Raw genomic sequence first — 25,332 nt, forward strand, 5'->3', positions numbered from 1 at the left:
CTTATCTCTTTTAATTAGGTCAATTTTTGCTTTAGCTTGATCTGAGATCAGGATGGCTACCCCTGCTTTTTTGACTTCACCTGAAGCATAGTAGATTTTGCTCCAACCTTTTACCTTTAACCTGCATGTATCTCCCCGCTTCAGGTGTGTTTCCTGTAAACAACATATTGTAGGATTCTGGCTTTTAATCCATTCTGCTAACCGCTTCCTCTTTATGGGGGAGTTTACCCCGTTCACGTTTATGGTTAGAATGACCAATTCTGTATTACTTGCCATCTTGTTAACCCCGGTTTATGCTTTCCTCCCTTCTTTCCCCTTTCCCCCCCTTCCAAGTAATAAGCTTGTGAGCACCCCTTGCTTCTCACAGCCCTCCCTTTTTAGTGTCCCTCCCCCCGCCTTAGAGTTCCTCCCCCTATCTTACCCCTTTCCCTCCCAGTTCCCGTATTCCCTTCCGCTTAGCTTATTCCTTCCCTTTCCACTTTTCCCTTCTCACTTTTCAATGAGATGGGAGAAGTTTCACCATAGATTGAATATGTCTTAAGATTTTTCACTTAAAGCCAATTCTGAAGGCAGTAAGATACCCACTATATTCATCCCCCTCCATTCTTTCTCTCAGATATAATAGGTTTCCTATGCCTCTTCATGAGATGTACTACCCCCACTTTACCCTTTTTCTGGTACAATGTCCTTTCCACATCAATTTCTAGAACAAGGTATACATGTATTCTTTATACATCTATATAGTCAAAATATAGTTCCCAAGATTAATCTTTACCTTTTTAGATTTCTCTTGAGTTCTATATTTGTAGATCAAACTTTTTGTTAAGTTCTGGTTTTTTCATCAGAAATAGATGAAATTCGCTTACTTCGTTGAATGTCCATCTTCTTCCCTGGAAAAAGATGCTCATTCTTGCTGGGTAAGTTATTTTTGGTTGCATACCAAGTTCCTTAGCCTTTCGGAATATCATATTCCAGGCCCTTCGATCTTTTAATGTGGATGCTGCCAGATCCTGGGTGATCCTTATTGTGGCTCCTTGATACTTGAATTGGGTTTTTCTAGCCGCTTGCAATATTTTTTCTTTCACCTGAGGGTTCTGGCATTTGGCCACTATATTCCTTGGTGTTTTGATTTTAGGATCCCTTTCAGTGGGTGATCGATGAATCCTTTCAATGTTTATTTTTTCCTCTGTTCCTATGACTTCTGGGCAGTTCTCTTTGATGATTTCCTGGAAGACAGTGTCCAGGCTCTTTTTTTCATCATGTTTTTCTGGGAGTCCAATGATTCTCAGATTGTCTCTCCTGGATCTGTTTTCCAGGTCTGTTGTCTTCCCCAGAAGGTATTTCACATTTTTCTCCATTGTTTGATTTTTTTGGATTTGCTTGACTGATTCTTCTTGTCTCCTCGAGTCATTCAATTCCACTTGTTCAATTCTGATTTTCAGTGAAGTATTCTCTTCACTCACTTTTTTAAAATCTTTCTCTAATTGTCCAATTGAGTTCTTTTGTTCTGTGGAATTTTTTTCCATTTCGCCAATTTTGTTTTTTAGAGAGCTGTTTTCTGTTTCCAGTTCACTAATCCTATTTTTCAAGGATTTTACTTCTTTATCCACTCTCTCTTTAACTGACTTCTCCAGGCTCTTTTCCCATTTTTCTTCTAGCTCCCTTGTGAGAGCCTTTTTAATCACTTCTATGAGGTTCATCTGTGCTGAGGAACAGATGATTTCCTCCTTTGGGGAATCACCTGGGGACTGCCTGTTTTTAGTCTCCTCAGGATTTAGAGTCTGCTCTCTATCTGTATAGAAGCTGTCAAGGGTTAAAGTCCTCTTCAGCTTCTTGCTCATTCTGTCTATTAATCAGAGATAAACTACCAAAGAAAAACAGAAAAAACTGGAGTCTTTCTTTGGGGGGGGGCTGGGTGTGTTATCGAGCTTCCTCTACAGACTGCAGGTGGCAGCAGTGAGGCACTAGCAGGACTGTGCTGCGCCTGCGCTCTGAGATCCCAAAGCGTGCTGAGTCACTGAGGGGGGGAAGGGGGGGGCGGCCAGGTCCTGAGAGAGTCCAGCTGTTTGCGGTTGTATTCTTCAGCCCCGGTGTTTTTAGCTTCTCTGCTGGGCTGTTGACTTGCTGCAGGTTCCAAACCTGTAGCGAAGCTCTCCCCGCAGAGACGGCTACGATCACTCCCCACCCCCTCTCAGCTCTGCTCCCGTGCTCTCACTGCCGCTGCCCTCAGCCTGCGCCCGATCTAAAACCGCCCCAGCCCTCCAGTAAAGACAGACCTTTCTTGGCGGATCTCAAGGATGGCTTCTCTTGGTAACTATATGTGGGTTTTTTTTCAGTCAAGCATTGATTCAGAGGCTTGTAATGAAGTGGATAGTGAGAGAAAGCGCGGAGCTTATGCAACTGTGAGCCTCCTCTCCGCCATCTTAACCGGAAGTCCCCACAGATAGTAATTTTAAAATTCCTTAATTTGAAGCTGGGGGAAAGGAGAATGTTTATTTTACAATATATTTGACACTTTTTTGCTTTGTCTCAGATTGAATCAATCATTCAAAGCTGTAAGGAATTTTAGTGGTCATCTAAAAGTGGTTATTTTATAAGATAAGGAACTAAGAAGTAAGTGACAGAGTCAGGAGTCAGATTCCCATTCTAGGATTTCAAATCCAATGTTCTTGCCATCTTATCATTCTGCTAGTCATTGTTGTATTCTTTTGCATATTGGAGGGAAACACAGATATCAAAAAGTCTTATTAAATTTGAAGATGCTGTAGTAATTTTTTTTATTTGGTAATTTGTACTTTTCTCTCTGCTATGAACTCAAATCCTATCATTTGAATATTAATAAAATTATCTTGAGGGCCTAGATTTTGTGGTAAAGACTGTTCTTTTGGAAGATATGGTTAAGGTTTCAATTGATAAATGATGGGCAGAAGCAGCTACACCCAAAGAAAGAACACTGGGAAATGAATGTAAACTATTTGCATTTTTGTTTTTCTTCCCAGGTTATTTTTACCTTCTGAATCCAATTCTCCCTGTGCAACAAGAGAACTGTTCAGTTCTGCAAACATATATTGTATCTAGGATATACTGCAATATATTTAGCATACATAGGACTGCTTGCCATCTAGGGGAGGGGGTGGAGAGAGGGAGGAGGAAAACAGGAACAGAAGTGAGTGCAAGGAATAATGTTGTAAAAAAATTACCCTGGCATGGGTTCTGTCAATAAAAGGTTATTATTAAAAAAAAGAAGAAAAAAGAAAGATATGGTTAAGAAATAACAAAGATTTTTTTTAACATTTATTTCCTGAAATAAATTGTTTTGATTTTTTTGTGTGTGTATGTGTATATATATAATTTTTATTGGTAGTGTTATTTGTTAAAATAATGTTGGATATTTATCTCACTTTCGTATTGAGTACTCCATCCTTGTTGTGATACTATACTAATTTATGTTCAAGAAGATTTGAAAAGAAGTTGCTTTGAGAAGTCATATTAGTAAATGACAGTTAGAAAAGTAACAATTGAACTTTCTTAGATAGCATATATGTTAAAATTAGAACAGTACAGGGACGATTAGCATTATCATGGCCCCTAAGCAGAGATGACCAGTAAATTCATTATAAATTAGCTTTCTTTAAGAAAGAATAGTTATTATTTTGTTTTTCCAGTTTTTGTTGATTTGATAAAGCAGAATATATTTCAGGGAATTTTGTTGTAAACCTAGAAATACCAAAATATTGTTTTCTTGCTTTTTCTATATATCTGAATAATTTGATTTATCTTTCTTTGCTACCTATTTAAATTTAAGAAAACAGCAAAAAAGTACTTTGAAAATAAAGGTCCTAGAAAATGCCACTTATTATCATCTTAGTTCTCGTCAGCAACCTGACTTTTTATCATTTTATTATCTCACATGTAAACAAAAATTTGAATTATGCCTAAATGGTTTTTGTTTTTTTGTTGTTTGTTTTGGGCTTAAAGACTCTTCATGGAAATTCTCAATGAGTGTTCTGATGTGGATGAGATTAAATTCCAGGAAGATGGTTCTTGGTGCCCTATGAGACCGAAGAAAGAAGCACTTAAAGTTTCAAGTCCACAATGTACAAAAATAGAAAGTATGTACAGAATACCTAATTTAAAAAGTTAGGGACTTGCCCTTTAATTTTATTTTTGGCTGTAAGATCTGTGTGGTTACTTGGGTTTTATCCAGTCATAAATTGAAATTATTTTTGCTTATGTGTGTATTATAAGCTGTAATGCAAATTAATACATTTGCTTCACATTTAAAGAAGCATAGATACATGAGTTTAGAGCTGACATGGATTTTAAGAATCCCCTAACCTAGATTCTTCAAAATCATTTTAGTTCTTTTTGCTTGTTATAGAATGAAAAAAAGTAAATAAAAACATATCTTTATTTTACTTTAGACTCTCAAAGGAAATATTCAACTTAACTTTAAGATTAGCCCTAAGGAATAGTGTCTTTTCTGAATGAAATTAAAAAAAAATTTTTTTCTAAGTAGTTAAAGGATTTTTGTAATTTAGTTTCCTAATGGTATTTCCAAAGAATTTACCCAGGTTTTTTTTTTTTTTTTTTAAAGAATTTCCCATTATGATTACATTTAATTATGAATCTTGATGTCTTAAGTTATACTTTATTTCTGGTGTTTGAATTAATGAAGAAAAAAGGATAGTTTTGAATAATTAAAATCCAACAATATTCTTAGAATTTCAATTTAACTAATAACTTTTGAATCTCATCTCTACTAAGTAGCAAAATTGATTAATTCTCTTTCCCATTTTTCTGACAAAATTTTGATGGAGAATAATAATCGGGTAATGTTCATTACCCTGGTTATAAGGAATCATATTAAGTAAAGTAGAGAAAAATAAGGGGATTCTACAACTACATTTAATCCTCATTAATGGACTACGTTGAATAGTCAAATTACTCTGATCATCATGGCTTTGTATAATGTACAAAATAATTTTAGTAGTTTACAGCTTCTGTTTTTTAATATTTGAGACAGTTAATTGTTTTTATATGAAGGTTTGTTGTTAGTAGTGTTTATAAAATTTTGTTTTATCTCCCATTCTTGTTTATTTAGTACTTTTAGACAAATGTTCATTTGCCAGCAGATAATGTGGTTCATAAAATAATTAAATTTAAGATTATGGACTAGTTGTCACAGTTCTCATACTAATCTAAGTATCCGGACATTTTTTTTTCCCTAGTAAAATCTTTAATTCTTTTTATTTTTTCTGTCTAGGTTCAAGTGTCCTCAGTAAACCTGTTCAGTGACTGTGGCCAGTGAAACAAGCAAAAAGAAAGTAGATGTTATTGACTTAACAGTAGAGAGCTCTTCTGATGATGAAGAAGAGCCTCCAGCCAAAAGGAAATGCATATTTATGGCGGAGACACAAAACAGCCCAACCAAAGGGTTTGTTCATTTAAAGTTTATTACTTTTCCATAACTCTTCCAAGTGAACTTGACTTTTATAAGCACCCCTGTGGACTACAGTTCATAATTTGATTTTTGGTATCTTTTGTTTCCTGAAGGATATTTTAATGTGCCTTTGTCTAGGTGCAGTGTGTTCAAAGCAGTTTTGCTGCACATGCTGCGAAGTTATTCTTGAGGAAGAAGATGTTGTGAACCCACTAAGAGAACCTCATGTCAAGGGAAGTGGGATTGGTGGGGGGGACTTTTTTATGCCAGTCTGTAATACGTTGCATCTTCTTTCCTTTAACTAATTTGACAACTGAAAAAGTTTTTTTCTTTTTTGAAACAGCCATTTTCTCACAAAGGTAAATAAGGAAAGCTTCTTGATCAAGAGACCTTTATGATTCTTTTCACCGTTTTTGATCATAACGCCTCCATACTTTAGTAGAAGGTCTTGATCAGTTGTTGTGCCACCAAAATATATTATCTATTGTATAACCCATCTGGTAATGCCCTTTTATAAATTTTGCCATTTTGGTTCTTGGATGACAGGCATGTAGTATACTTCTGGACCTATTTTCAAAGGCTTTTTTAACTTGCTTTTTTATACTGAGATATCTTTTGAAAATTCAGAAATACCCTCTATTCTACCTTGAGTCACTAAAATAAGAAGTACAGAGTAGAGAAGAATATAAATAACATTAATTTCCTTTATTGCATACCTGATAAAAACCATTGACTCGCCCTCTGCAAATTAAGTTTTCTATGACAATATTCACCAAGAAACTTTCTTCAGTGATTAAATTTGTTTTATTTATTAAACTAAGTCCCAGAATTCTTTACAGTACTTTAGAAAACAGACTTTAAAAACTTGGTCTGTGTTGGTATCTTGGTTTTTTAATTTCTTGAGATCATTTTTGCATTTTGCTTTTTTAATCAGCCAGAATTTTTGAATTGCCTTCTATGCTATTAAAATACCTGGAAGTTTGATTGTCAAAGTCTTTACATTACATAAGTAGGATTATACATTTGGTTAGTCTAGCATAAGACCCCCCAAAAAAAGGACTTTTTAAAAAATTGTATGAATATTTTTTTTGAGAAAGACAATTGATAGATATTTCATGAATTTTGAGCAAAAATTGAAAAAGAATATAGTAATCGGTTTTTGACAGTTCTTGCCATGATTTTTCCTTTTTTAAATTTTTGTTGTGTTTTGTTTTATATAAAAGCGGTAGATTAATGATGCAGTTTGGATAGATGAATGGAAATATAGGGAAGAAAGAAATTAAGAAATTATTGTCTTTGAGCTGAAAAATACATTAACTCCTTCCTCCCCCCCCCCCCCCCCCCAAGCACGTTGTCTCTTGTTTAGAATATAGATTGTTGGAATATCTGATAATAGGTAGAATTATCAACTACTTAAGAATGTCGTGTAATTTCATGTTTGGAGAACGATAACTTGTTCTATATCTGGAAAAAATCATGTCTGACTTACCTATTAAACTATCTAATCATGAGTAAGAAAGAACAATTTAATGCAATATATTTAGATCTTTTAAAAGTTTCTGACAAATTTTCTTGCCAAAGGCAAGTTTAAAAAAAGCTTATTAGTTGTGGAATTGTGACAATAGTCATTGTTGTGTCACTGTCTTAAAATTAGAATAAAATATATAGGATAGATTACACTTTGAAGTGGAAAAAAGTAAGCAAGGAATAAGTATTGGTCAGGAAGCAGAAATACAGCATGAAATCTTCCACATTTGTTTAACCTCTTGTGGCATTTCATTATCTTTTAGAGAAAATGACATAGATTTTAATACCAGCAAAGTAATGCAGTTGAAAAAATATATATGAAACTACATATATCTAATGAAGAACTGCAGGTATTGATCATGATTCAGGAAAGGGGCTTAGATTTCTTTGTAGACGTCTCTCTTTTTGACAATCACAACCTGATGTCCCTGTATGACCAACAAGACCAGTAAAGTGCCATATGTCAGAATTCCTTGTCTCAGAGATATGGTATTGTGCAATTATTTCCAGAATAACAATCATATTAGCCCATATTTATTTGAGGTTTATAAATAAAGCACTTTCTCCATAACATCCCTGTGCAGTACGTAGTTCTCTGGTCAGTTCTTTTCAGGGAAAGCAATCAAGCTACAGGAGGACCAGACAAGGCAAGTAAAATGAACAGAGGTAGGGGTTGAAATATATGAGCAAACTATAAAGAGTAGGTCTCCCCAATCTGGAGTATAGTAGCATTCAGTAAGTTTTTCAAGTGAATGAATAAACTAGGGCCAAAGAATTAGAAAGATTCTTTGGGTAGTAGGTGAACATAGATTTATCAAATCCTTTAAATGAGAAATCATGAGTATCCCCTTAACATTTCAAAGAGGTAAATTTAGGACAAATAAGATAATACTTTTTACATATTAGATAGTAAATTTATAGTCTTTGTTTTCTTGAGAAGGTAGTTAGTTGGGTTGGAAAAAAAAAGCCTTATATAGGATGAATAAATGCATTATTATGCCTATTAAAGATGTTTTTGTTTTAACCTTTATGGTTGATATGGATTCTTACAGTTGTCCTCTGATTTAATACCTTCCCTCCCTATTGTAGCTCTTTAGGTTTCATTGACAATTTTGTTGACCACATCAGTTTACTCAGTGTTTTATGTTCATAAATGTCACATTTCTCCCATCTGAACTTTTTTGTGAGTTCATTTTTTTTTTTTTTTTTGAACCCGGAATCAGAGTTAGATTAAGAAGGAACCTTAGAATTTATCTAATCAACTTCTTAATTTTATGGATATGGAATCACGTTTAATATTAAATTTGACTCATTGCCCTATACTGTCAGTTTTTTGTTTTTGTTTCTGGTTCCGTCATCTATCATGTTATTTCTTCATCCCAGCTTTATTTCACCTATGGTTGGTAGGCTTTCATTCAGGTCTTTAATAAAAACAATGAACCTGCTCAAAGCAAAGTTTTGACATTCTTCTAGAGGCCTCTTTCAATTTTTAAGCACCTTTTTAAGTATCTGCAAAATACTGTGTTAGGCTCTGGAGAACAGAAACAAAAAAAAACCCAAACGAACAAAAAAGGTCCTTGTCTTCAGGGAACTTATATTTCTCTCCATCTTTCCTTAAAGATATGAAAGATTCTTATATACCTTATTGAAATCTCAATAATGCACTGAGTACATCATTACCCTGATGTCTACAATATTTTCAAATATATAGTAATCCTCTCAAAAATTCTGAGTTCAGTTTACTTGATAAATCTATTCTGACCTATGGTGACCTTTGCTAAATGATTATATGCATTTCATAATATGTCAAAGACATTTACTAGGAATCAAGCTTCTTGATAAGCTTACTTTTTTGTCTCCATCTTGAAAGTTAGGATGGTATACCTATCTCTTAACCTACTTGAAGAAATCAAGAAATAAATTAATCAAGCCTCACAGATTCCTTGGTGTTCTCTAAGGACAAAGTATAAAGGTGGGCTCAGCCTTGAATGTGACCCCGCTCTATGATTGTTGTTTCAATAATTTAATTTTGCTATTGGTGAGAAAAGAGTTTCTTTCTTTCTTTCCTGAGTGGAATAAATATTGTGGTAGAATTCAACAGAAACAGTAAGAATATCTTTTTCAGGCTGTAAGTAGAAAAAATTGGCATGTGACAGTTGTGTGAATAAGTATGCTATCTCTTGAAGGATGTGAGGCCTATTTTCTAGCAGGGACACTACAGCTAGGAAAAATTCTAGTTTGAAAATGGAGCTGGCTAAGAAAACCACTTATTTGATGTGCGTAATTGAATAAAGGCCACTGTTTAAGATCGTTTAGGTGAAACTGATTATCAAAAGCAAATTCTGTGTTTAAAAAAAAATCCAATAACACAACCTCCAGAGGACATGTATCCTAGTGACACAAAAGCTTCCAAAAAGTTTTGTGAGGCAGAGATAACAAGCTTAAATAGAATCAGATTTGGGAAGATGCTGTTGGCATTGGGAGAAGTAATTTTTCTCTAAAGACAGACTAAACATCTTATATTGGTTATTTTGTCTCTTTTATTCTTGATTTAGCCCTGATAATGTTTTTATAGTTCTCATTTGTGTTGGAATTTAGCAGGGAAGCTATAGGATTGAAAAATAATTATTTTAAAGAGTAAACCAAAGCATCATTAGCAACACAGGTTGCATGGAGGAATGGATTTGCTCAAAGTTAGAGCTTTTCTTACTTAGCCAGGTAAAAGCACCTGATTTGAGGAAAGACATTCCAGAACTTCAAAGTTTTGAGGGAATTATAAAACATTATGTCCTGGTCCAAAACAAGTCCCCACTTCCACCCTTGGTTTCAGCTTAAATTTTGAAGTAGGACTAATTAAGAGTAATGGTAATGAACAGAACTGAGTTGCTTAGAAAGAATAAAATGAACATATCTGAACATTTCAATTGAGGACAACATATTGAAGGAGGAGAGTGGAAAAAGCCAAGAATTGGAAATTAAATGAAAGATCTGTACAGCTTAGGTGGCAATTTGTTTGTTTGATTTTCTCTGAAACCCCCAAGACTAAATTCAGAAGGAGAGTACTGTGAATAAGCCTTTGAATGCTTTGAATTCAGCGAAGAGTTAGTTCTCCTGAACTTCATCCTTAGCTTTAGTTTTGGAGTCGTCTTCACCCTTAACCCTTTACCTCTTCCTCTTTGTTCCCTTCTTCTTTCTCTGTCTCCCTCCCCTCTTTTTTCCCCCTCTTCTTTATTCTCCCTCTCCTCTATTTCTACTTTCTCAAAGGGCCTTTATGAAAAGTTCCAGTGGGCATCTTTATTTTTGATATTTTCCACTCTCATACAAACTATTGAACTATAGTTTTTGTAATGACTGCGTATTTAAAATCAGCCGGAGTCAGGAACTCAGGTTAAGGGAAAAATCTTCAGTCTTTATTGAAGTGAAGAGGTGAAAAAAAGATTGCGATAGCAATATGGGCAGCTGCGACAGGAAGCCAGGTAGCAGAGAGAGAGAGATCTGAGCTGAAAAGCCGTCCCAATTGCAATTGCAAAAATGCTAGCAGTCTCTCCTTTCCCTTCCTTTTCCACTCTCCTGCCTCCACCCACCAAAATCGTCATTTCCTATACAACACATCAGGACTTGCACAAAGAGTGGATGGGGGCCATTCTTTCTCCAAGCTTATATATTAATAGAGTATGGTCCAATTACTATTTAGCCTCATGTGCTTGGGACCTCAGTGCATCAACTCAAACCTCAGCCCATTACATCTCCCACTTTCTTTTATTTTAGAACACAGGTGGTCATGCCATCCCTGACTCCTCGGGGAGGTCAGAGCCCCCAAGGGGAGGTGATCACACCCTCCCTGACTTCTCAGGAAAGGAGGTGAAAGCACCGAAAAGGAGGTGATCACGACCCCCCAGACTTCTCAGGGAGGTGAAAGCACCGAAAAGGAGATAATCACGCCCTCCCTGACATCTCAGGAAGGGCGATGAAAAGTATCAAAGGGAAGTGGGGGTTGCTAGCAGGTTTCTGGGCTCAAGGGTCTTATTCTGCACAAACCCATCAGCATGGGAAGTATTACACAAGCACACAGCAACAACACAGAGGCTATTAGTGATGACTCTCCCTACAGTCAATGCAGGCTTGATGTGGTGTAACAAACATGAATTATTCACCCAAGTAACGCTATAACAAACAATATAAATCAACATGGTGTTGTAAAAGATTGCCAGAAGTCCTAGAAGGAGAGTATGTAAACAGCAGTCACACATACACCTTCTTCAGCAGCCAAGAGATAGTCCAAAACCAATCTATTGTCCATTGCTTCACATGTCAGGGAATCCAATGATCCCCCCCCAAGTTTTTGAAGTCCTGTAACAGTCTTATCATTTCTCAGAAAATCCAATGATTCCTGAGGGCTTTCAAGTCTTATGTCTCAAAGAATCCAGTGATTCCTGAGGGATTTAAAGTCCTACAACAATCTAATGTCTCAGAGAATCCAATGATTTCTGAGGGTTTTGAAGTCCAATGATTTTCTATGTACATGAGTCAAACGCCATAACTGCCATACTCTTTCAGTGGTGAGCACAATCAGCAACAGAACCACCCGATGTTTCTTGGATCTTCTCCTTCGTTTCAGGGGTCTGCTCCGTCTCTCTGCGATGGACAAGTCTAATACGGCTCGTTGGCACCCATCTGATTCCTTCTCCACCTGTAGAGATACAAGCAAACCCTCTCCCCCAAGCAGTTAGCCTCTCTGGTCCCTTCCAGTCACCACTTTCTGGGTCTCTCTACGTCACCTGGCGATTATCTAAAGATAGTGGAGCTGCTCGCACTGGACACTGCCCTTCTGGTGGGTTATAAAACCTGTCTGCCGGAGCCAGTGCATCTTTGTCAAAAATCAAGAAGTTAATAGTATAAAGTGCTAGATTTAGTAGTTCTCTAGGGTTACCTGTGGCTCCCCCTTTCTTTTGTTTTTAGAGCAGCATCTTAATGTCTCTGTTTCTCCTCCCTACTATTGCCTGTCCTTGGATTAACGGGTATGCCAGTGGTGTGTAAAATCTTATACTGTGCACAAAAGTGTGCAAAATGTTTGGAGGTGTATGCGGGACCATTGTCTGTTTTTATTGCTTGTGGCACACCCATAAATGCAAATGGTTGTGTGACGAACTCAGGGACCACTCGGGCTGTCTTTTTTGCTGCTGGTATGGCAAAAGTGAATCCTGAAAAGGTGTCTACCACAACATGGATAAAAGACAGATGACCGAAAGATTTATAATGGGTCACATCCATTTGCCAGATTTCATTGGGTCTCAAACCACGAGGGTTCTTCCCTGGAGGCAGTGTAGGAGCGTGGAAAGGAAGGCAAGCTGTACAGCATTTTACTATGCTCCTAGCTTCCTCTTTTGTAATCCCAAATTGTAAACTCAAAGCTCGAGCAGCCTGATGGTATTTAGAATGGGATTCCTGGGCCTCCTGAAATAAAGGCGTACTGGCTAACATAGTTAAAAGGCTATCTGCCTTTGAATTCCCATCAAAAATAGGACCTGGGAGTCCACTATGTGAGTGGACATGCAAGATATAAATCTTACCTGGATGTTTTCTCACTTGCTCCTGAAGTTCCTTAAAGAGCTGATATATATTAGAAACTGCAAATTTTCTTTGGGCTGTGGCAATTCTTTGTACCACACCTACTGAATAGCAGCACTGAATCAGATATTATATTTATGTCTCCTGGGTAATAAGTGAGAGCTAACATGATTGCATACAATTCGTTCTGCTGAGTGGACTGAAAAGGAGTTCTGACTACTCTCTTTATTGTTAAGTCATGAGAGTATACAGCACAAATATTGTGTTTGGACGCATCTGTAAAGATAGTTGGTCCTTTAAGAGGAACTTTAGAAACTTTTTCTTCAAGAATACATTGCCAATTATGTAAAAGTCTGGTTATCTTTAATGGAGACCCATGTGTAAAATTTGGAGCCATGGCTAATAAAATTTGCCACTCTGGGATGGTCTCACAGCACACATTATTGTATTGGTGTAAAAGGTGTATATCTTACCAGGTCTTGCCCCAGATAATTGTACTGCTCGCTTAATGGCCTTTAACAAAATTCTAGCCACCAGCACTGGGTAAGGAGTAAGGCTTTGTTCTGGTTGTGCCAGGAGGTTCACCCACTCTATCACACTGTCTCCTTGATGAAGGACTGCTGTGGGTGCCTCTTGTGTGGCAAAAACTGATATTTCCAAGGGTTTTTGAGTGACTCTTTCAACCACATTGGATAAAGCCAGTTCAACTTCTCTCAAAGCCTCTTGAGCTTCTTTTGTAAGCTGGTGTGAATTTAAAGCACTGTCTCCCCTTAAAATATCATATAATGGTTGTAACTGATAGGTAGTCAAGCCTAACACTGGTCGCATCCATTGGATATCTCCTATCAATTTCTGAAAATCATTTAAGGTGTTTAGCTTCTCTGTTCTTAAGGACAGTTTTTGTACTGTAAGCACCTTAGGGTATACTTCATATCCTAAATATTGAAAAGGAGAATGTCTTTGAATTTTCTCTTCAGCTATGTATAATTTGTAGTATCTTAGTGTTTTTATTGTCTTTTGTAGACATGCTTCTAGCATTTGTTCCTCTGTTCACATCCCAATATATCATCCATATAATGTAATAGCATAACTTTTGGAAATACTTTTCTTATTGGAGCAAGAGCAGCAGCAACATACATTTGACACATAGTGGGGCTGTTTTTCATTCCCTGTGGCAAAATTGTCCATTCATATCTTTTATAAGGCTCAGCTAAGTTAACGCTGGGCACTGAAAAGGCAAATCTTTTCATATCCTCCTTATCCAGAGGGATAGAACAGAAACAATCCTTAATATCTATGACTCAAAGAGGCCATTCTCTAGGCCATTGAGTAGGAGATGGAAGTCCAGGCTGAGGAGTTCCCATAGTTTCCATCTGTTCATTCACTTTTCTTAAATCAGTGAGCATCCGCCATTTTCCAGATTTCTTTTTTGCAACGAACACTGGGGAATTCCAAGGACTTAGAGAAGGTTGTAAATGCCCTTGTTCAAGCTGCTCTTGTACTATATCTAATAAGGCCTGAATTTTATTGCTACCTAAGGGCCACTGTTCTATCCACACTGGTGTATCAATTTTCCACTGGATAGGAACAGGTGAAAGTGTTGGCAGGCCTTCAACAGCAGCCCTGCTTAAAAAACCAAAGTACTCATTTTTTAACCCTAATTGCTGTAAAACGTCTCTTCCCCACAGATTGATGGGGAGTTTTTCAACTATAAAAGGAGTAAAAACTCCTGTTTTGCCTTCAAAAGTCCCTCTCATAGGGGCAGCACTAACTTCAGCTGCTATTGATCCTTCTACTCCAGACATGTAGGTGTCTGCTTTCATCTTTGGCCAATGACTGGGTCAGCTGGCACCTCTAATGACTGTACGATCTGCACCTGTGTCTACCAATCCTTCCAATGGTAGACCATTTATATAGATCGTGAGCATAGGTCGGTCAGCTGTTACAGCTGCTGTCCAGTATAATCCTGGATTTTGTGGTCTGGAGTCAGAATCCGGGTGACTATCACCAGGTTGCTTATTAGGATTCTGTATGAGTAAACCTGATGCTACTACTTCTGGGTGATAAGTCACACATTGTCTACCTGTATTAGTGACTGGGATATTATCTACACATTCCCCAGTTTCTCACATCAGTGTGTGGATGGACACTGTTTTGTACGTACAAAAAGGAGGTGAAATGGTCAAGCCTACTGTGCCTGGAGGTAAGGGATCCATAGGCTGGAGAGGAACAGATTTCATCTCTCCAGGAGGTATCTCAGTTGTCCCAGCTGCATACAGCTCTGTTCTCCCCAATTGTAATTCCTTTCTGCCATCAGGTTGCTTCCTGGCTGGTTGACTGTGCAATCCCCTTCTCTCATCATATGGCTTTCTGGCTGATTGGTCATGTCTGGGTACTGGACTTGTAGGCACTCTCTGGGTGCACCATTGGCTGCCATCATGCCCCAAGTGTTTTTTGCTTTGGGCCCTGGGGCTGGGCCCCTCATCCCGTTTCCCTGAATCTGTCTACATTCTGAGGCCCAATGGAAGCCTCTGTTGCATTTTGGACATGGGGTTTGGGGTCTTGTTCTCCCACCTTGTTTTCCCATTCTATCTCTATACCAACAATGAGTTTTCAGATGTCCTACTTTTCCACACTGAAAGCATCTACGAGTCTCTCTGGAAGTCCTTTGCTAAGAGGGACTCTGTCTTCCCATGTTTGGATTTTGGGAAGTCTGCATCATAGCCTGGCTATAAAAGGCACCTGTGCCCACTGTGGCATAGCGTCTTATGAGCTCCTCTAAAGGAACATCCTTGTGCAGTCCTAGTATAATTCTTCTGCAAACCTCATTAGCATTTTCCTTAGCAAGTTGCCTTATCAAAATGTCTGTTATTGCATTTTCTCCATTTGTTCTTGTGATAGCTGTCTGCAAACGTCCCACAAAGTCGGCAAAGGGTTCATTTGGCCCTTGTGTTATTTTTGTGAAGGCCCCACTCTTGTTGTCTTTATTGTGGAGAAGCCCACGCTTTGATAGCATTAGCAGCAATTTGCTCATATGCTGCCATAGAATAATTAATTTGTGCTGCGACATCTGCATAAAGACCAACACCTGTAAGTAGGTCACAGGTGATTGCAGTACGAACTCCACTTTGACTATTTTGTTGGGCTTGTATCCTACAGAGCTCACTATATTCAGAAAACCACAAGTAGTTTTGTCCAGGTTCTAGGCATACCCTTGCTTTAGATTTCCAGTCATTAGGGGTCAAGATTTCAAAAGCCAAATTCTGTAATAGCATCTTAACATAAGCTGATGTAGTCCCATAAAGGGTGCAAGCTTTTTTCACGTCTTTGAGGATTTCTATATCAAAAGGAGTGTGTCTTCTACTTTCTTGACCTGAAGAATTAAACTGTTGAATTACAGGAAAAATGTGGTGTTGAAATTCTGATACATTTTTCCCTTCTTCTTTGGCTTTAATTAGTCCCTTTTGCAATCTACTCATAGGAGCAGCTGGATGCTGGGGGGAAGGTGCTGGTGCTTTCACTCCCCCCTTACCCCCACTAGCCCTCCTCCCTCCATCCTGGAGGGTGGAGTTGATGGAGGGGAGTCAATTACCTGCTCCTCAGGTGGGGCTGAAGCTGCCTCAGATTCACCCCACCCTTGAGCCTCACTTAAGTCTCCATGCCCTGTGGGGATATGGCCATTAATCTGTTCTTTGTCTTCCTCCTTTATCTCAGGCTTCCCCATTTGGCTATTCCTAGAATTTTTACCTTTTCTCCTAGAACTTATACAGTATCTTACGGCCAACTGTATTATATTGTATAAATAGAATGCCTCGATGGAAATTGAATGAGGACCGTTTTCGTTGTAATATGCGGAGAGCTGTTGACCAACCAATGCCCAGTTATTTAGAGAGATTTGCTCTTCCTCTAAGAACCAAGGGGAGGTGCGTTTTAATGTAGCCAGAAGTCTAGCTGCCTGTTCCCAAGTTACAAGTAGCCCTTGATCTTCTATCAGCTTAAGCAGGCTTTCTGTAGCATCACTCCTGGGTGGGGCTGGGGGTGGGGGGGTTGGGGTGGGGGATGGAGAATCTTTACCCAGGATCTGTTCCATTTCAGCTAAAAAAAAGGTTACTAATTTAGTCTTTAAGAAAATAAGTTCCCTGTTTGTCTTATACTCACCTAAGTTCCTGATCACTGGAGACTTCTTCAGTGAAAGTAGGGTCCTTGGTTCCCACGCTTGGGTGCCAATTGTAATGACTGCATATTTAAAATCAGCTGGAGTCAGGAACTCAGGTTAAGGGAAAAATCTTCAGTCTTTATTGAAGTGAAGAGGTGAAAAAAGATTGAGATAGCAATATGGGCAAGAAAGATTGCGATAGCAATATTGGCAACTTCGACAGGAAGCCAGCTAACAGAGAGAGAGAGAGAGATCTGAGCTGAAAAGCCGTCCCAATTGCAATTGCAAAAATGCAAGCAGTCTCTCCTTCCCCTTCCTTTTCCACTCCCCTGCCTCCACCCACCAAAATCGTCATTTCCTATACAACACATCAGGACTTGCACAAAGAGTGGGCGGGGGCCATTTTTTCTCCAAGCTTATATATTAGTAGAGTATTGTCCAATTACTATTTAGCCTCATGTGCTTGGGACCTCAGTGCATCAACTCAAGCCTCAGCCCATTACAAGTTTTTATCTTTTTAGTGCTAGAAATTTTCACCAGCCTCATGAAGTAAAAGTACTTAGGGACAATACCAGGATAACCATTTCCACTAAATAGACTATCTTATCACCTAATGAACAGAAATATAGCCTCATCTTTTTCCCATGAAAGTACAGCACCCTCTGGTGGTAGTCTTTTGGCAATCTTCTTGGCATTATCAGAAGTCAAGTGTTCAGATTTATAGAAATGCAGGAATCAAAAGGGATTTTAAAAAGCCATGTAAAGTTTCTCATATAGAGAATAAGAGTTTTATCTACAACGTTGCTTCTGCTGAAGATTTCCAGTAATGGAAAACTTCATTAGGCAGCTCAGCCTGTCATCTCACAGACAACACATAAGGCTTGATAATTAGTGTTTAATAGCAAACTGGCAACCAATTTTTTATTGTTTTTTGAGAGAAACAATACAATTTAAATGTGAAAATTTACATCAGGTTAATCTACCATGGAACATTTAAGTTACATACTTTCCTTGGTTTTATAAGTGTGTCGTATAACTTGATAGAGTTCTTATAAAAATTCTGATGTAAACAGAAGGTCTTGTCTTTCTGATATTAGTAGCTTTGCCACCTCATTCTGGCCTTAGACTATGCTGTACTTTAGAAAATATGAAAGGTGTATTCTTAGAGGTGGAGAAGACATTAGAGATCATCTAGTCCCACCCTAGTTACCACTTGACAGATGGTAAAATTGAGGCCAAAGAGTATAAAGTGATTTGTCCCCTGGGACACAGAAAAGTTGATGCAAACATGCTCTAAGAATTGGGCCTTTTTGAATTGCATTCCACTACCTTTCTGTCAGTGTGACATTGCTACCTCATTATCAGTTGAAAAGGCCAATATCAAGCAAGTATCATATTTTTAAGTGCAAGGCTTAAATTCAATTAACTCATGCCCCAGAACTGAGACAAGTGTTTTCACACATACCAATTCATGCTGCATTTTGGTAATGTAGCCAGAACCCCAGATATTATTTAACTTTGAAACATTTGTTGGGTATGATATGTGTCCTCAGAGCACTGCAAGTCTTCACTATAATCCATAGGAGAGATCATCCAGGTAAGGGAGGAGATATTAAGATAGACAAACTATTATTATACTTCTTGTTAATACTCAGAGATTTTTGTTTAAAAAGTTCTACTTAATGGAGTATCCCAGTTTGATTATTAGGAACGGCCTTTTTTTTAAAGGTCACAATTCCTTAAACTTTCTCCTAAATTTCAGCTTATACCCCAAAATTGACATCTCTATGATTCAAGGAAAAAAAAGAGCTCTAAGTTATGTATTTAGCTTCATAGTCATACTCTTAGCCCATTCCTTTTTTCTGCTTTATTCAATATGATTTCATCATACTGCATGCTTTTCAGCAAATCATCAAGTGGCTTCCAAAGTTCATGAAATTTCTTCATTCCTAACTAAATAAGGTTATATTTTAGAAAGCAACATTTCCTCTCATTCCCTAAAAGATTGCTTGTTGCCACTAGTATATTGCTCTTACCATCAGTAAATTCTACTGTGTATGTTCTCCAAATGGTTTAAACCCAGTAGAATTTAAGTTCTTTGGTTTTTCTTTTATCTTTGTATCCCCAGTGCCTACCACAATGCCTTGTATGTAATAGGTAATTTTAATAGATGCTAGTTGAATAAAATAATCTAAATATCTGATCTGTCACTCTTTTCAAACAGGGTCCTGACATTATTTATTTCAGCTGCCAACACAATGCGCTTCTTTAAATTTTACAAAGGACTACTATACTGGTTGTAACTTTGTTGCCAAGATGACCTCTTAGAGTAGTAAAAATTTGCAAACTTTTTTCTTTCCAGGTTCAAAATAAATGCGGAGTCCAATGAAAAGTTCATAGTATTATCAGTAACATATGCTAAGTCAAATTTTATATATCTGGTTGCTTTTTAAAATTCTGGGAGTGTGAAAAAGCACTGCAAATTTATTAAATAATTTAATTCATTATTAAATATTTTAAATAGTAGTCAAAGAGCTGTGGGACACTATGGAAGGAACTCTGGACAAGATACTTGGTCTGTCTTCAGCTTTGTTACTAACTTAGCTATGTGACTTTGATCAAAACATTTTGCTGCTTAGGACTTTTTTAGAATCTTTTTTTTTTTTTAAGAAAATTAGGGGGTTTGTCTAGATGATTTTATTCTAGGATTTGTCTAGATTTCCTTATTCTAGGAGTCAGTGATTCTCATAGCATTTGGCTGACAGCATTTTGTATTCCTTTGATGTTTGTAGCTTCTCTAGCAGTGTTAATTGTTGGAAAGATGGCTGCTTTGTGTTCAAAAAAGCAATTGTGAAGCTTTTGAATGTATTCAAAATGCATTTCTTGTGAACTTTCAGTGAATTGTCATGGCTTAAATGAGAATACATTTAATTTAGACAACAAAGGAAAAATAATTATCAAGAATTTAGAGGAATGAAAGAAAATCTTGTTAAACCTGAGTGTTTTGAACTGTGGCTCATACTGAAATGACAGTAAGTAATTCTTTATCTGTTTGTGATATGTATTTTTGATAGCCAAAACAGTTCATTTGAAGAATGCAGATCTTCCAGAAGATTAAGTGGCACGTGGGTGTCTTGGACCAGATTTATCAAACATTAGGAGGACACTTAACACTGCTGTGGTTGTCATGTTTAGCATTTGTTTGTCATGGTATTCCCCATGTGGATTTAGGCTTAGGAACTCTTCAGTATGGCAGGATTAGCGCTATTTAAATACTTCAGTCAGAATTGAGAAAATCGTCTGACTGTGCTATTCAAAGAAGTCGACAGTGTCGTCCACATAGTCTGTGATGCTAGGCTTGGGTTATTTCAACCTTAAAAGCCCCTTCTCTTCTAAATTAGTTAGTTCTAAATTTCCTTCTACACACACATATGTCAGTAAAGTATTTGTCTAATATGTGTGTGTGTATGTATATGCATTTCTGTGTTTTATGTTATGGGATGAAAATACTATAATGACTCCAGCACTGTACTTTGTTTTAATGCCAACTTGCTCTTATGTCACAGCTGCTGTTGAGAAACAAGATACATTCATGTTATAATGAAGACTTATGAAAGATGAGATTAGAATGCAGTACAATGTTGTGAGTAGCCACTATATAGTTGTGTTGCAACTGAGAATGACCCAGTGGTACAGCTCTTCTCTCCTGTAAACTAACAGCCAGATTGCTTGTAATTTTTCATACTGTTTAAAACAGGGTTCTCATGTACCAGCCATCTACTGTCAGGGTGCCCAATGTGACTGCGGATGCTGCTATTCCACCTTCATTAACAGATTACTCAGTGCCATTCCACCACACGCCAATATCAAGTATTTCCTCAGATTTACCAGGTGTGTATTTTATAAGATTTTCTTTTACTTAAAAGTGTATATTTTAAAGCAAACTTACTTTTAGAATAACCATAATATTTTCTTTGAAATTTTTGTCTTATATTTCATCAGTGGATCTCTGGTCTAACTATTAAGTGGGGCCTTTAGCTTATTAGTTGTGTGACTTTGGGCAAATAATTTAACCTCCATTTACTTCCATTTCCTGTATTATAAAACAGGTCTAAAAAATCACCACCCTCTCAAAGTTATTGCAAGGAATTAAAAAGGTAATTTTTGAAAAATATTTAGCATGAGACCTGGCACATAGTAAGTACTTAGTAAATGCTCCTTCCCTTCTTTTCCTAAATGATATCCTACTAATAATCTTTTATGAAATACATTAAGATTTATAGATGACATCTATGAGTCATTTTACCAGGTTGTATTCTGATCACTTGGGAGGAAGGCAAGTGAAAAAAGTGGGAAGTCAAATGAACTGAGTTCAGTCTCAAGTCTTGTCACTTTATACACATCACTCTCTCTCATCTAGAATGCAGTTAATTACATTCCATTTATCTTGCCTAGTTTACAGGGTTAGTACAAAGATTAAATGAAATATTAAATGTTAAATGTTACATCAATGTAAGTCACTACCATCTTCTTTCCAAAGCTTTCATAACAGAAAGATTACTTCCTGATTGAGCGTACATAATACATACATATAAGAGAGAGAGTGAGACTGACTCTTATTTATATATACATATATATATATGTATGTATGTAGATTGTGTCATTATATTTTTTGTTCATTATAAAGACTTCACACTTTTATTCTCCCCTCCAGCTTTACCCTGTTCAGCTTTTTCTTAAAAGAGGTGTAGGATGTACCAGCTGGCTCTACAGTCAAAATGCTTGACATTTAAGTATGTCTTTTTCTGTGAATGTCAACTATAACATTTAGAAATATAACTAAGGCTGCTTAAATTTTCTGGGTAATAAGATCTCCCAGGTGAAACTCCCATTTTCAAGTGAATGCTGCCCTTCTCAAATTTCTCTCCAATCTCTTAAAAGTACACAGACACACAATTGTCAAATAATACATTTTTTTCTTCAAATTTTAAATTACTACTTTGTCTTATTTCTAGGATTCATTTGATGAGTTATAATCCTTGTTCTCTTTCTTTCCTCTTTCATTTATTTGAAAGAACATGAAAGTAATCTGGTTTTAGCATTTTTGTGTTTTTTCTAATGAGGTTTTTGGTGGTACAGCTGGGCCTAGATTGGGGAAGATCTGAGTTTAAATCCATCCTCAGATATTTACTGTCTGGGTGACTGGGCAAATCACTTATCCCTGTTTGCCTCAGTTCCCTCATCTGTAAAATGTGCTGGAGAAGGAAATTGCAAACCACTCCACAGTCTTTACCAAGAAAACCCCAATTGGGGTCAGACATAACTGAAATGATGGAACAACAACAACATCTTTGAGATCTTTATTGTGCCATCATGGTGTTTTATCAAAGGATTTATTCAAATTTTGATGCTCTAGTCCAGTATGATCTGGACACTTAATAAGTTCCACAGATCATATTGAGCTTATTAACATTCAAATCATAATGTATAGGCAGAAGTATTAAGTTGAGAATTAGGGGATCTAGCTTTTTAGATTTAAGACTAAAACTCTTAACAAGTCATAGGAATTTGGGTGAATCACTTTCATCTTTTGAGGTTTTGGTTTTCTTAAAGGCTTGGACTAAGTGATCTCAGAGATCTTTTTCAGGACTAAAAAATACTTTCAGAAAATAGTAACCTAGAAAGTTGTCATTTAAACCTGTTGGAATTATATGCATAGCAGAATAATTAGACTATAACTTTTAAAGTTCCATCACCTTTGAATCTCACTTATATATTATATAAATGCTCCTTTCATGGAAAAACACTACTCTGACTTGAAAGTGCTGAGCGAGTATCTTTTTTTTTTTTTTTTTAAACAAGTTTTTAAGACTAGCTACTTTATTCTTACATCTGGCCCATTCTAACCACTTGGCTCTTAGAGAACTCAATTTGAAATCACTGCTCAGCATCATGGAATCCCACAAATGAGCTGGGAAGAATGAATTTGTTTCTTTCACTGGTTTTAAAAAAAAAATCTTCAAAAGTCACTTGCAACAGAATCACCTGAGAGCTACAATCTTTTTTTTTTTTTTTTTTTTTTTTTTTTTTTTTTTTTTTGGTACAGTGAAATGCCAGTGCCATGGGTGTGAATTAAATATGCAGATTTAGGAGCAAGTATCTAAGAAATAGAAGTCACAGTGCTTAAAACACACATATGCATGTGCATACACACACAGTATGCTAGTGATATTCATAACCTAAAGATGTCGAACTCATGAAATGTAAAAGTGACATATCAGATTACTTGTTATCTGGGGGAGGAGGCCCATGGGGTGAAAAGGAGGGGGAAATTTGAAACAAAAGTTTTTGCAAGGTTCAGCGTTGAAAAATTATCCATGCATATGTTTGAAAATAAAAAAACTTTAATTAAAAAAAATGTAAAGGTGAAGTACTTTTTCTTTATGCCTCTTGTCAGCCCTTCATATCTTTAGGTCCTAAATGACAGTAAGACAAACCTTACATAACCAAGTTAAACTACCCAAATAGTGCTACTTCAAAAGTTAATAGCCATTCTCAGCTCAGGGGCAGTAGAAGGCTGTTTCAGATTGCCTGTACCATTAGTAACCCATATCTCTAGTTAGCACCTGGCTTTGTACATAATAATTTTTTAATAAATGTAGGATGAAAATAAATGAATGAACACATCTGATGGGCTTTATTTTATTTTTTTTTTCTTTCTTTTTTTTTTTTTTAAATAACTTTTTATTGACAACCCATGCCTGGGTAATTTTTTTTACAACATTATCCCTTGCACTCACTTCTGTTCTGATTTTCCCCTCCCTCCCTTCTACTCCTTCCCTTCACCCTCTCCCCAAGATGGCAAGCAGTTGATGGGCTCTATTTTCAATTCTTGTTTTAATTTTTAGTGTTATCATATGTCTTTCATTCATTGCTTAATTTTCTCTAGATTTAGTAGCTTTAGGCTTGTCCTATTTAAATGCTTTGTGTAAATGACTGATCCATTTATCTAATGCTCTGCACAAAATGTGATTAAAAATTAAGAATTTTTTTTTCAAGTTTTCTTTGAAACATTTGGGTAGGCAGTAATGTCCCACTTAGGTGAGAAACTAGTATGTTCATGTCTGTCTATAAAGTAGTATATAGAATAACATGCTAGTTCTAGTAGGTTAAGTATTAATCCATTTTACTTAGTTGTTGTTTTGTTATGTCCAACTCTTCTCAATTTTGTGCATCATACTGTCCATGAAGTTTTCTTGGCAGAGATCCTGGAATGGTCTGCCATTTCTTTCTCCAGTGGATTAAGACAGAGTTAACTGACTTGGTCAAGGTCACACAGCTAGTAAGTGCCTGAGGTCAGATTCAAACTCAGGTATTCCTCATTCCAGGCCCAGTGTTCTTTTCATTGAACCATCTAGCAGCCTTCTAGTTTCACTTAATATTAAATTGCTAATAAAAACAAGATTGTTTTTGGAATTAATTCTTGTCTTCCTAAATAGAAAAGATAACTGCTAACATTTTATTTTCATTTTAGGTTTGGATTTTCTTTCCTTAATTCCAGTTGATCCACAGGTATGTTACCTCCATTTAGCAATTAATTAATTTGCATTTCATTTGGTTATGCTGCTTTAAATTATTTGCCACATTTGTTATTTTGACAAGTAGTATAATATTAGAACTGGTAGCTCACTTACCAGTATTGAGGTAATTTAACCAGCAGAATCTGTTGTATAATTTTTAACATTATATCCTTAGCTTAAAAAGTGTGTATATGTTTCCTGAGAATGAAGGAGTCAGGAATGTCCGGAGGTATGTTATATGGCTAAGCAAAGCTGACCCAGGATTAGAAAAATACCTTGTAGTACACAGAAAATTGAAAGGCTTGAACAATCAATTTTGTTCAATCATTTTTATAAAGCTGACATATAAATTAATGTATCTGAGATTATAATAGACAAACCTTTTATTTTATTTACACAGACATATGCATATCATTGTTCTATTTAAGATAGTAAGTAATCTCTCTACTAGAATGTCAGAATCCAGGCCTAGTAATAGCCATGTATGCCAAAATCACTTTAAGGGTTTTGGCAGAAAAAAAAGGAAAGAAGAAAAGGGGAAAAGATAGGAAGGAGAAGAGGGGAGAGAAAAAATTGTTCAAGTTAGTAATAATTAGTAGAAGAGAACTACTGGCTCTTAGTTACACAGAGACATAAGATATGCCTCTTCTACTTTTAATATTGTGTATTTAACCATGTTAAGTTTGAACAATGGGAACATGGATCTATTGTTAGAAGCATTTCAAGTGAAATGAAAAATAAGTTAATATAGGAAGAATTTTTACTTACCAGTAAGTTCTGAGGCAAAATCATCTATGTACATTTCTAGGCTATCCTTCAGACTTGAAGAGAATATACATCAAACTGTGAACATGTCTTTGGCTCAAGCTAATTATTAGCTCTAGGGGATGAAAATCAAATTCCAGAGTTTTATTGAATAAACTTTGTGGTTGATGGTCATTTGGTTAAAGGATGGTCATAATATAGGTTCATTTTCATATAAACCAATCAGTATTGTTGTTTCACCATTCCTACTGTACACTTAATCCATAACTATTTTAAAATTAAAACATTCCAAT

General features: G+C 36.5%; 1 protein-coding gene across 1 annotated transcript in view; it reads left to right on the forward strand.

Annotated features, from left to right (window-relative positions):
* Nucleotides 1-25,332, forward strand: part of PIAS2 (protein inhibitor of activated STAT 2) — a 104,313-nt gene that overhangs the window by 68,078 nt on the left and 10,903 nt on the right. Inside the window, 5 exon segments of the mRNA XM_051969658.1 lie at nucleotides 3,979-4,112; nucleotides 5,267-5,284; nucleotides 5,287-5,437; nucleotides 20,452-20,585; nucleotides 24,229-24,266. Coding sequence (XP_051825618.1) covers nucleotides 3,979-4,112; nucleotides 5,267-5,284; nucleotides 5,287-5,437; nucleotides 20,452-20,585; nucleotides 24,229-24,266 — 475 coding nt within the window.

The sequence above is a fragment of the Antechinus flavipes genome, chromosome 1 (assembly GCF_016432865.1).
Source record: "Antechinus flavipes isolate AdamAnt ecotype Samford, QLD, Australia chromosome 1, AdamAnt_v2, whole genome shotgun sequence".
In the NCBI taxonomy this organism is placed as follows: domain Eukaryota; kingdom Metazoa; phylum Chordata; class Mammalia; order Dasyuromorphia; family Dasyuridae; genus Antechinus; species Antechinus flavipes.